The following is a 13,118-nucleotide window of genomic DNA, read 5'->3' as shown; positions in this document are numbered from 1 at the left end:
CCGACAAAAAAAAATGGTGTCCTGCCGACACGAAAGACTGAGGGCTCGTACCAGCCCTAGAACGAACTATGCCTCTTTCAGGCTGAGAGGGGAGCCTAGAACCGACAAAAACGAAACCTAAAGACCTCTTCTGGAAGGAAAGCCGAGGTGTCTCGGACAGAAACGAAGGGTTCTGGCTGGAACCCCCCCCTTATCCTGCTGGCGGAGCGGAAAAAGGGGGAGAAAAGACTACGAGAGGGCTGTCCGCCCTGATGCCGTCGATAACAAACAGATGGCCACAAGGAACCCACCTATCAAAACAGGTGGGAGCAGGGAAAAAAGGGGTACCTTGAGCAAACTCATCACTGGATTATGGTCCCACTTTTCTAGTGAACGATGAAAAACGCCGAGCCAGATGGACGTTTCTCTGAGCGAAGGCCCTGATTGACGGAAAGTGAAAAGTCTCTGAAGATGCGGTCCTCACACCACCGGGGGAGCTCTTTCCACGTGGAAATAAATCTTCGAGGGAACTGGATTCCATGCCCTCCTCAATGTCTGCCATCATCTTGTTCACAGACCTGACCGAGCCAGCACCCGGGATCCACTGGTGAGGCCATGGAACCTGGGACTCCTGAGTCCTGGTAGACTAGAGGGGCCCCGACACGGAAGAATCTGGCGGTCTGGAAGGAGCCACGGGGCATCTGCGAGGAGATGAGTAAGTTATGCGAAGCTATGCTCGCCTGGGCCACTCCCGAGCTATCGCCTGCCTAGGTCCTTCTTGAGAACCCTCGAGAACATGGAACGCAGCGGGAAGATGCACGAGAGCCTGAACAAGCAACACGACCGGGCTTGGGCGTCGTCCTCTAGTCCAGAGCAGGTGGCGTACTCGACGCACCATGGACTTGAGAGTTGGATCGGAAGGCCAAAAAGTCACGACTGTAGGGCTTCCTTCGCCAGAGATCTGGCTGTTGATATCCCTGTTGGAGTCCTTTACCTACGCGAGACCTATCGTACCGCGGAAATCGGCCGCCCAAACGACCACGCTCGGGATGTGCTGCCGAGATTGGCGAATGAAAGAGCCCGTCCCAGAGCAAGAACCTCTTGGCCTCTTCACTTGCCATGAAGCTCTTTGCGTCTTCCTGGTGGAAGATGCGCATCACTGCTGTGGCATGGTCCGACTGGAACCTGACTGGACAATACAACCCAGAGAAGAAATTGTAACCGGGCTACCCGAATGGCTCCGAGTCCGGAATGCTGAAGGGGAGACGACACTCCAGGGGTGTCCCTCGGGACCGTGCCGAGGAATGGTGTGGTAGCATACTCTAGTACGGGAGACTGGTGACGGTTGATAACAAGCTCCAGAGGAGGAAAGGGAATCTTCCCAGGGATGATTGGGAAGATTGGTCATCTAGGAGGAAATTGGCCGGTCACCCTCGAAGACGGAGCCTTCCTGTCCCCGCTCTTCAGTGTGTTCCGTTGGAGAGTCCGGGATGAAATCTGGTATGTGCACCATCGCTAACACCGCCACAGGCTGTCGAGGACTCGCATAGCAAAAAACCGAAGGGAAAAAACGGGAGCGGGAGGCAAAGAGCCGCAGGACCCTATGCCAGGAGGGAAACTGCTCCTGCGTGAGGAGTAGCAACCCTTGAACGGCTCGAATACCGTGCCTGAGGAGTGATGGACCGGGCCGGGTCTGGGAGGACTCCTTCCTGTAGCTCAGCTACCCTAGTAGCGAAAAGTGATGATGATGGTCTAAACCTCAAGGCGAGGGTACTTGAAGGGAGACTCTGGGTCTCCCGGTCGTTCCTGGGCAGAGAGAGCCTGAGGATGCGTAGGGATCGTGATCCCTGCAAGCACTCTTAGAAAGCTGGGACGGTCCGCAGCCACGCAAAGCGGAGATGGCTGTTGTAGGGATAAAGGTTTCCTGACGAACCTAACGTGAGGGAACGAGTCCTGGTGCATCAGAGCCGATGCCGGGAAAGGGATGTACCCTTCCCTTACGTAGCCAGTCTACCCTGACGTAGCCTAGGGGATAAACTGGACTCGCCTATCTCCGAAAGGGCGATCCCGAGAGCCGGAAAGGAAGTCAGCGACTTCCTAGACGTCGAATCTGCGTTCCTGATCCCGAGTCAGAGCTCTCGACGGGTAGGTACCCTGATGTTAGAGGCTCAGGCCGTGTAGCGGGGAGACACCAGATTTTGTAAAGAGAGAGTACTCACAGAAGCTGATAACCAGTCCTGGATCGGCATAGGTGGAGCGCGGACCTCTGCGTAGAGTGACCGTGGAGGCCCTGCGGAGCGTCACGATAGGGACGAGAAGCCAGGAGGAACCCAGGCGGGTGAAGTACAGGGTAGCGTGCCCCTTCATCACGGAGCCCTCTACGAGAAGGGGTAAGACAATATAAGGGACTTACCGCTGGTAAAAATTGTGTCCGAGGAATATCCGTGCTCACGCAGTCACACGGCGAACTGGATGTCCACTGAAAACCCGCAGGGGCCCGCACCTTCCTGTCTGCAAGGTGCCATGCCCCCTCTCTCCAGAGCCCTCTGGGGGAATGATAATGACAATAACACGACTTACCGCAGGTAAACGCCGTGTCTGGTTGTTGTCTGTGATCACTCAGCGACTCCAGTGTGGCCTGCCCATTCTCACCGAGACCCCTTTTTGTAGAAGGGAATAAAGACGATGACTAGACTTACCGCTGGTAAACTTCGTGTATGGCAGTTGACTGTGAGCACGCGGTAACTCAGCAAGCTCTGGATGTCGTCTGAGCAGGGTCCGCTCCAAATGACGTAAGGGGGACCTGCGTGCATGGAGATAAGGGGGCTGTCCGTAGCCTTACGGCCTGACTCACCAATTCCAGCAGGCCTTTAGACATGCGCCAAAACATCCAGGTCCTGCTCGGAGTCCAGCAGAGGTGGAAAGCCTGGGCCATCACCCGAGAGGTCGGAAGACTGCCGGAGAAAAAGCAGTCTGGACCTGGGGAATAAGGTGGAAAACAGGGGGGCCACAAAAGACGAGACCTGTCGGGTCCGCTTCTAGCATAGGAAAGGTCCCTGGTACGAGACTCACCTCCCCAAGGGGATTGCGCTAGACCTATGGAAGGTATAACCGAGTGTTGGCCGGGGACGCAGCGCATGCGCGCGAAGCCGAGGGCCGGCGGCGAGGGGATCTATGACCTGAGACAGGGCATTAACCCGCCGGAGGGGACTAAACTAAAAACTCGAGCTGGGAGCGCGATATAAAAAAGGTGAAGCAAAACAAGTGCCCGAAAGTACTGTAGGAGTTAAGGTGCAAAACACTCATGTATGTAAAATTTTTAATAAAAATCGACCTAAAATAAAAAATATCCACTAAGAAAAGTGTGTTTTAGTCTCTCCCCCGGAAAAATAAGGTGACGCTGAGGCCTCAGTAAACCCAGACTAGTAGTCTGGAATAAATTCCCATTCTCTTTTTTTTTTTTTTTTTTCTCTTTCTCTCTTTATTTAAAATGGACGCTGTGAGCGGGAAAAAAAATATCCCCCACCCCCCAAGTGATGCCTGGAGCACGGCCGAGGGCGGGAACGGAGAGGCCGGCGTCCAATAGCGCCGTGCGGGAGGCGGGCCTGGGGACGCCGAGGACAGGGCCGAAGCCGGGGACTAAATTTTGGAGGTGCCGGGGCGGACAGAGGCCGCGCCGGCGGACCCGGCCGCAGCGGCGGCGGAGAGGATCCTCGGCGCGCTGTGCGGGATGCGGCCTGGGCACGCCGAGGACGGGGCCCAAGCAGAGGCACCGTCGCGGGCAGAGGCCGCGCCGGCGGACCCGACCGCAGGCGGCGGCGGAGAGGATCCTCGGCGCGCCGTGCGGGATGCGGCCTGGGCACGCCGAGGACGGGGCCCAAGCAGAGGGACCGTCGCGGGCAGAGGCCGCGCCGGCGGACCCGACCGCAGGCGGCGGCGGAGAGGATCCTCGGCGCGCCGTGCGGGATGCGGCCTGGGCACGCCGAGGACGGGGCCTGGGGGACCGAGGACAGTGGCCGAGCGGAGGTGCCATTGCGGACAGATGCAGCGCCGGCGGAGCCAACCTCAGGAGGCGCTGTTAAAAGGTACAGGGGCAGCGCCGGCGGACCCGGCCGCAAGCGGCGGCGGCGCAGCAGCGATGCGGGGCCGCCCGACCTCGGAGCCGGCAGGGAGCTCCACGGACGCAGCGGGGGAGTCCGGCGAGTAGGCCCAGACCGGGGCCTCAATTTCTGCAGCCGTCCGAGGGGGGGGGAAGGTAGGGGTCCTACCTGATCCGCGGCGCGCTGTCCAGTGTGCAGGCTGAGACTCTGCACATGCTCCTGTGTGCTCCGCTCAGCGAAGGAATGGCTGCGGGCACCTGGAAGCAGGCTGAAGAAGGCAGGGAGTTGGACGCCATTGGGGTGGAAGCCCCTAAATGTAGCAGCGTTGCGGGCCCCATCCAAAAACTCCAGATGCGCTGCGGAGGTCCAGTCCCTGCTGTATGCCCCTTGCGACCCTTTGGGGTGGTACCGTAGGGTGAATAGGGGTGCCCAGAAAAATTCAGCCCCGCGTGCCAACCGGGGAGTGGTACCGTGGAATTGGGACGGGGGAGAGGGCCCGACAACTCAAGCCTCTGCGACCTAGGGGAGCGGTACCCACACGGGCTGCGAGAGCTGAGGTAGAGAAAAGATACCTGCAGAAAAAGAAAATTACCACAGATGAGAGCGACGAGCGTCGCCGAGAAAAAATGAAAAAAATAACGCAAAAAATCAAGTGGCTGAAGGGGGCCCAGACGGCCCACATCAGCCTCCTACGACACTAAGCAAAAAACTGATTGAGCCCGCCTCCGGCTCAGGGGTTATACTGCTGGGGAGGAGCTAACTTTTTCTGTTTACTTAGTGTCAGCCTCCTAGTGACAGCAGCATAACCCATGGTCCTGTGTCCCCCAATGAAACGACAGAGAAAAACGGATGCAACGCAAAGCCATCAGGTACAATCCGGTAACAATGCAAATCTATGGGGATAAAACGGATGCGGTACCGGATCAGTTTTACCCGTTTTTTTCCGGATTGTACCTGATGGGAAAAAACTGATGTGTGAAAGTAGCCTAATGGCCATTTGTGGCAAAAAAAAAAAAAAAAAAAAATTTATTCTAAATATGTTCCAATGTCAAATAAAAAATATTTGGCACACTAAACATAGTTTTAATAAAAGGGCCCTCTTTATCTGAAGGACAGGAGCGCCCCCTGGTGGTTGCCGCTATATAAAGTTGTGCCAGTCACATAAAGAGCGGTTTGACCTTAAAATATCATTATTTTCTCAGGGGGATTATCCCAGACATGTGTATAAAGGCTGAGACTTACCAATAGTGTAGAGAGGTGTTCAGGGGAAGTCATGACATTTCCACTCAGATCAAATTGGTTGATTTGTCGGAAAGCGATGATGTTAACATCTTCTATATCGTTATCTCCAACCTCATACAAATAAAATGAATAAAATGTTACTGGAGATGTAGCGCAATATGGTGCAACAATTTATCTTATGAGTTAGGCTAGGTTCACATTTCCGTTGTTTTGCTTTCGTCAGGTCCGTCGTTGCGACGGAACGACGGATCCGTCGTTTTTTAGAGGTCAACTGATGCAACGGTGGTGTTATTTCACAGGAATCCTGTGGAAAAACTGATCCTTCGCATCCGTTACATCCGTTGTGCGTCCGTTTTTTGACGGATCAATCGTGATCTGTTTGTGTTTGGGACAGCCCAATGGGTGTGCCAAACATGCTGGGCATGCTCAGTAGAGCTTGACAGAATCCAGCGCTGGATTCTGTCATGTGACGGATTACGACGGAATCCAGCACCATAGACATCCATTAGAGCTTGTGACGGATGGCGACGGACACGTGCGGAGTGCGTTTTTTGTGCCGCTTCAAAAAAAAAAGTTACATGCAGCGTTGCTCCCACCTGACGGTCAGTCACTAAACGACTGATCAGTCATGCGACGGATGCAACGCACGGCCATCAGTCACAATCCGTCCCTAATAGAAGTCTATGGGGAAAAACTGAGTCCTGCAAAATATTTTGCAGGATACCGTAATTCCTCAAAGCGATGGATTATGATGGAAGCAAAACAACGGAAATGTGAATCTAGCCTTAAATAATAATACAAATGTGAATTTGTACATTTTTTATTTTTTTTACTGTATTTTCTTAATCCACATGGGAGTCTACAACCTTCTATTTATTTGTACAATATATTTTGCTTGGATCTTACTTCTTGGCTCAGCTGTGCAGGTCAGAGCTAGGATTTGTGACTACAGCTTAGTTCCAGTGCCTACAGGGAGTCTGAGACACACCCCCTGTCACGTCATTGGTTCTCACTGCTGCTCTCCCTGCCCTCATTGGCTGCTGTGTATAAACCATGTCTACCAGAGTATATGACAGGCCTTGCAGGACGTCAGCGTATGGAGAGTTGTCCAGAGAGTACCGCAAGGGTCCAATGATTATTAGAGTTGACTTCTACACTACTGGTGAGAAATACATGGATCTCTGGAAATTGCTGCACATAGAGTATGATGAGGCAAACAGTAAGGCAGAAATATCAAATCAATCATCAATAGCTTATAGGAATTTTCAGACCTTACCTGTATCACCCGATATGGAGGCAATGCACGTTCAATATGGTCATTTCCTTCAGCCTTTAACTGAACATGGTAGGTACATCCCGGCTGAAAACAAGCAGAAATCGTTCAGATAAATATTCCCTTCCGGGCTTTTGGAAATGCTATAGAGGAGCCCAAATCCTGTGTACAAGGCGGCCATAACATAACAAGGTGTTTGGAGCCGTGTGCAGACTGACCCAGGGGACAGAATTGGCTGAAAATTGGTATGTATGCTATTCAAAGCATGGGGAAATGGAAGGCATCTTAAAAAAAAAAAATCATACCAAAACTCACCAGGTGAAAAAGTGGCGCTGTACAGTGAGCGAGCCTTGCAACTCAGTCTGCAGGATGCTTGTCTCTTTGCAAGATAATGCGCTGTTAGTGCGGTTGTTTTATGAGAATGTCAGGAATGCTACAGCTGCACTGAGAGCCTTTCGTCGTCTGAAAGACCTTCACACACGTAGCAGTCCAATCAGGGCCGGCTCCAGGTTTTTGTGGGCCCTGGGCGAAAGCGTCTCAGTGGGCCCCATCCACACATAGAAATGCACACATACATACGTACACATACTTATTTCAAGAGAAATTCACAAAAACACATAAATAGACAAATCTATACACAGTCATATACACTGACATACATAGATACACATCACACACACATTATTGTTATATTTTTATATATATATATATATATATATATATATATATATATATATATATATATATATATATATATATATATACACACATATACATACACATACACACAGTGCCTACAGTTAGTATTCAACCCCCTGCAGATTTAGCAGGTTTACACATTCGGAATTAGCATTGTGACATTTGGACTGTAGATCAGCCTGGAAGTGTGAAATGCACTGCAGCAAAAAAGAATGTTATTTATTTTTTTAAATTGTGAAAAGTTTATTCAGAGGGTCATTTATTATTCAACCCCTCAAACCTCAAGAATTCTGTTTGGTTCCCCTAAAAGTATTAAGAAGTATTTCAGGCACAAAGAACAATGAGCTTCACATGTTTGGATTAATTATCTCTTTTTCCAGCCTTTTCTGACTAATTAAGACCCTCCCCAAACTTGTGAACAGCACTCATACTTGGTCAACATGGGAAAGACAACGGAACATTCCAAGGCCATCAGAGACAAGATCGTGGAGGGTCACAAGGCTGGCAAGGGGTACAAAACCCTTTCCAAGGAGTTGGGCCTACCTGTCTCCACTGTTGGGAGCATCATCCGGAAGTGGAAGGCTTATGGAACTACTGTTAGCCTTCCACGGCCTGGACAGCCTTTGAAAGTCTCCACCCGTGCCGAGGCCAGGCTTGTCCGAAGAGTCAAGGCTAACCCAAGGACAACAAGGAAGGAGCTCCGGGAAGATCTCATGGCAGTGGGGACATTGGTTTCAGTCAATACCATAAGTAACGTACTCCACCGCAATGGTCTCCGTTCCAGACGAGCCCGTAAGGTACCTTTACTTTCAAAGCGTCATGTCAAGGCTCGTCTACAGTTTGCTCATGATCACTTGGAGGACTCTGAGACAGACTGGTTCAAGGTTCTCTGGTCTGATGAGACCAAGATCGAGATATTTGGTGCCAACCACACACGTGACGTTTGGAGACTGGATGGCACTGCATACGACCCCAAGAATACCATCCCTACAGTCAAGCATGGTGGTGGCAGCATCATGCTGTGGGGCTGTTTCTCAGCCAAGGGGCCTGGCCATCTGGTCCGCATCCATGGGAAGATGGATAGCACGGCCTACCTGGAGATTTTGGCCAAGAACCTGCGCTCCTCCATCAATGATCTTAAGATGGGTCGTCATTTCATCTTCCAACAAGACAACGACCCAAAGCACACAGCCAAGAAAACCAAGGCCTGGTTCAAGAGGGAAAAAATCAAGGTGTTGCAGTGGCCTAGTCAGTCTCCTGACCTTAACCCAATTGAAAACTTGTGGAAGGAGCTCAAGATTAAAGTCCACATGAGACACCCAAAGAACTTAGATAACTTGGAGAAGATCTGCACGGAGGAGTGGGCCAAGATAACTCCAGAGACCTGTGCCGGCCTGATCAGGTCTTATAAAAGACGATTATTAGCTGTAATTGCAAACAAGGGTAATTCCACAAAATATTAAACCTAGGGGTTGAATAATAATTGACCCACACCTTTATGTTGAAAATTTATTAAAATTCAACTGAGCAACATAACTTGTTGGTTTGTAAGATTTATGCATCTGTTAATAAATCCTGCTCTTGTTTGAAGTTTGCAGGCTCTAACTTATATATATATATTTCTAATATTGGAAAGCCGGCAATAGCCTCATTCACCTCCCAACTTGTCTAACAGACATGGGTGCACATAGAGCACACTAACACTGCTGTATATACATCACAAGAGAGGCTGGGGACATACACATTACTGGGGGGGAATACATATTACTGAGGAAAGGGGTATACAGCAATGGGGGGCATACAGCTCTAGTGGAGGGCAGTGACTGTGAGGTGGGGGGACAAACCCTCTGTGAGGTGGGGGGCAACATGCAGCTTGGGGGTATACAGCTCTGGGGGGTATACAGCACCTGGGTGGAGGGAACATACAGCTCTGAGGGGGTATACAGCACCTGGGTGGAGGGAACATACAGCTCTGAGGGTATAGTAGTATGCAGCCCCCATATTGTGTTTTGAAGCCCCCATTGTCCTCCATATAGTATTATGTAGCCCCCATATGCACTATGCAGCCCCCATATAACATTAAGCAGCCCCCATATAGCACAATGCAGACCCATATAGCATTAGGCATCCTCATGTAGTATACAGCCCACATATAGCACAATGCAGACACATATAGCAATAGGCACCCTCATGTAGTATACAGCCCACATATAGTACAATACAGACCCAGATAGCATTAGGCACCCTCATGTAGTATACACTCTCTATATACCACAGTGCAAAGCCAGATAGCATTAAGAACCCTCATGTAGAGCAGAGCCCCTATATAGTACACTGCAGAGTCAGATAGTATTAGGCACCCTCATGTAGTATACAGCCCCTATATACCACAGTGCAGAGCCAGATGGCAATAGGCACCCTCATGTAGCATACAGCTTGTATATAGCACAGCCTGAATATAGCAAAGTGCAGAGCCAGATCGCAATAGGCACACTCATGTAGCATACAGCTTGTATATAGCACAGCCTGAATATAGCACAGTGCAGAGCCAGATAGCAGTAGGCACCCTCATGTAGCATACAGCTTGTATATAGCACAGCCTGTATATAGCACAGTGCAGAGCCAGATCGCAATAGGCACACTCATGTAGCATACAGCTTGTATATAGCACAGCCTGAATATAGCACAGTGCAGAGCCAGATAGCAATAGGCACCCTCATGTAGCATACAGCTTGTCTATAGCACAGCCTGTATATAGCACAGTGCAGAGCCAGATAGCAATGGGCAGCCTCATGTAGCATACAGCTTGTATATAGGCTATATACAAGCTGTATGCTACATGAGGCTGCCTATTGCTATGTGGCTCTGCACTGTGCTATATACAGGCTGTGCTATATAATATAGCACAGTCTGTATACAGCACAGTGTAGAGTTAGAGCAGTAGGCACCCTCATGTAGTATACAGTGATTAACACTCACTTGTCCTCGTTCCCCCGCTGATCCGGTCTCCTTGGCGCGTCCATTGCTGTTGCTCGCTCTGACCTCTCAGCAGGCGTGCAGTGATGACGTCACCGCGCTCTGCTGCAGAGCTGTCAGAACGCCGACAGTTACAGCGGGGAGAATGATGAGAGGGAGCGCGCCGCTCACTCTCTCATCATTGCTCTCAATTGTATAGGCACCTGCGATGCCGATACAATTGAAAGCACGATCCTCGGTGGGGGGAGGGGGGCGGTGACAGCGCGGCCACCGGGCCCCCTGAGTAGCAGTGCGCCACTCCTGCCACCACGAGTGGGCCCCCCCCGACAGCTCAGGGCCCCGGCATTTGACCGGGTTTGCCGGGTGCTGGCGCCGGCCCTGGGTCCAATGTCTATCAATTCGCTGAGATAGATGACACGTTTTGAGGCAACAGGATTACTGAGTGTTCAGCCAGGGCGCAGGCGATGACCGGTAAGCAAAGAGGTTGTGGAGGACATTGCCATTGCCGCTGTGGAACAGTGCACGAACAACCCTGCCGGGAACAGCAGTGCATGCAGTGTTTCCAGGTAACTGGGGCTCCCGTAGAGCACAGTGTGGAACATTCTTTGAAAGGCTTGCAGGCATACCAGTACAAAATTAGCCAACATCAACAACTTCTTCCTCGTGACAATGATACCCGCATGATATTTCCATTCATGTTTCTTGCAAGAGTGGAAGAGGACGGCGATTGGCCATGGAATGTTCTGTGGTGTGACAGAATGGAGCAGTGAACACACAAAACTGTCGCATATGGGCTGCTGAAAATCCGTAGGCGGTGGAGAGGTGTCCGCTGCATTTGCCAAAAGGTAATCGTTTGGTTTGGCTTCACCTCATCATTCATCCTTGGACTGTTCTTTTACGAAGAAATGAGGCCAACTGGGGTTGCTACCTGTTTCTTGACAGCAGCGAGATACCAGACAATGCTGGAAACAGCGGTCATTCCGCAACTCCAACAGCGGCAGTGTCTGCAGACTACTTTCATGCATGATGGATCACCTCCTCACATCGCAAATCGTGTGAAGAACGTTCTGCGTGCACATTTTCCCGATGACAGGATTTTGAGCCGCTCCTTCCCTAATGCATGGCCACCGCGTTCACCTGATCTCAATCCTTGTGAGTTTTGGTTGTGGGGACACTTGAAAGAGTGCATTTATCAGGGAAATGTTGACACCCTGGCTAACCTCAAAGACCGCATCATTTTGGAAGTGCGCAGCATCCCATAAGACAAGTTACACACAAGCCTCGAGCATGTTCTGCAAAAGATGAACATGATCACTATGCATGATGGCAGCCATATTGAATAGTAATGCTAGTCTGTGGAACAATTATGACATCTCCAATTATCAGCACACAGTTTTTGGGCCGCTCGCTCACTGTACAGTGCGACTTTCACCTGGTGGCGAGTTTTGGTATGAATTTTTTTTTTTTTTTTTTTTAAGATGCCTTCCGTTTCCCCATGCCTTGAATAGCATACATACCAATTTTCACCCAATTCTGTTCACTGGGTCAGTCTCCAAACACCTTAGGTTATCTTATGGCCACCCTTGTATATTGCATTGTGCATCCCATTTTCGTTACATGCATGATTTGGTCTATAGGAAGAGGTAGCAGAGAAGAGTTATACTCTGCCCCCTACAGGAATGACAGATACTAACCCGCAATCCTCGAAGCCTGAATTTGCCCTCCTCATCCGTGACCGTGTCTTCCCCAAAAATGGAGCATTCGTTTTGGCCCATAGCTTCCACCGCCACGCCTTGCTCAGGTTCACCATTTAGAGAGGAAACGGTCCCGTAACAACTGCAAGAAGATGAAGAGGAAAGTCAAAACACTCAACGGAGACGAAGTTAATTTTCAAGAATTTGATCAACATTTGTGGTTTTTTTCATTATGTAATTTGCGTATAGCTTATTGCTTAGGTTACCAGCCACTGCCGGATCAGGGTGGCCAGTTACCTAGGCAAGGAGTGAGCGCTGCTCAGCTTGCAGGCCCTATGCTTTATGTGAAGCGTCGTTCTGAAACCACACGGATTGGTAGATTCAACAGCTTTATCCCCACTGTGCTACTCCCATAATGTAAAAGGGAGAGTAGCCTCTGATAGCTATATAGGAAAGGGCGCAGTTCAGACTAATAGCGTGACCATGCTGCTGATCCAAGCTGTTAATCTTCAGGAACGCCTCTTCCCTCAGCAAAACAGCAAGCCAAAAGACAGAGGAGCGGTATGCTCCTGAAGAATGAAGAGTACAACACTCCTTTAATTTCCAGGAGGGGTAACAGAGAAACTGTATACTGACAGCTTCAAGCAAAAGAGGCTCCAGAATTTTTATTTTATAAGATATACATGTATTTACTAAGCTGTAAATTTAGCTTAAGGATTAAGTAAACTTGTTACACATGGATCTCTAGTACGAACATATGTTTAAAGTGTTGGGGGAGACCTCCAGGGGGTCTCTCCCTCAGGGTCTCAGAGGAGGATTCCAAATCAGAACTGCACAAATGTATATGAATCAGGAGAAATGACCCCACAGGAATATGTCTCTATCCGGGAGAAACTACATGCTCTTCTGACACTTTTATTCAACACATAGCATATATATACAGCTTACTTAATATATCCATGTTATCTATTAACCAACCAGCTAGCCGGGCATAGTTCATTCCTTGTCCGAACAGTCTTAGCAACATTCATTAATAAAACATTCAAGTGTGTTTAGACATAGATGAGAGTCTATGAATGGAACAATGTCAGTTACTTATTTTCTCTTCTATTCATGAATGTCAGTTACCCATCTGAAACCACAGATAAGCATTCT

General features: G+C 49.9%; 1 protein-coding gene across 1 annotated transcript in view; it reads right to left on the bottom strand.

Moving 5' to 3' along the window:
* The window catches only part of LOC142245339 (BOS complex subunit NOMO1-like), a 226,410-nt gene that overhangs the window by 47,776 nt on the left and 165,516 nt on the right, over positions 1-13,118 (bottom strand). Inside the window, 3 exon segments of the mRNA XM_075317979.1 lie at positions 5,322-5,432; positions 6,598-6,681; positions 11,964-12,105. Coding sequence (XP_075174094.1) covers positions 5,322-5,432; positions 6,598-6,681; positions 11,964-12,105 — 337 coding nt within the window.

This window comes from Anomaloglossus baeobatrachus, chromosome 7 (assembly GCF_048569485.1).
Source record: "Anomaloglossus baeobatrachus isolate aAnoBae1 chromosome 7, aAnoBae1.hap1, whole genome shotgun sequence".
Lineage (NCBI taxonomy): Eukaryota > Metazoa > Chordata > Amphibia > Anura > Aromobatidae > Anomaloglossus > Anomaloglossus baeobatrachus.
This window is presented reverse-complemented; position numbering and strand designations above follow the sequence as displayed.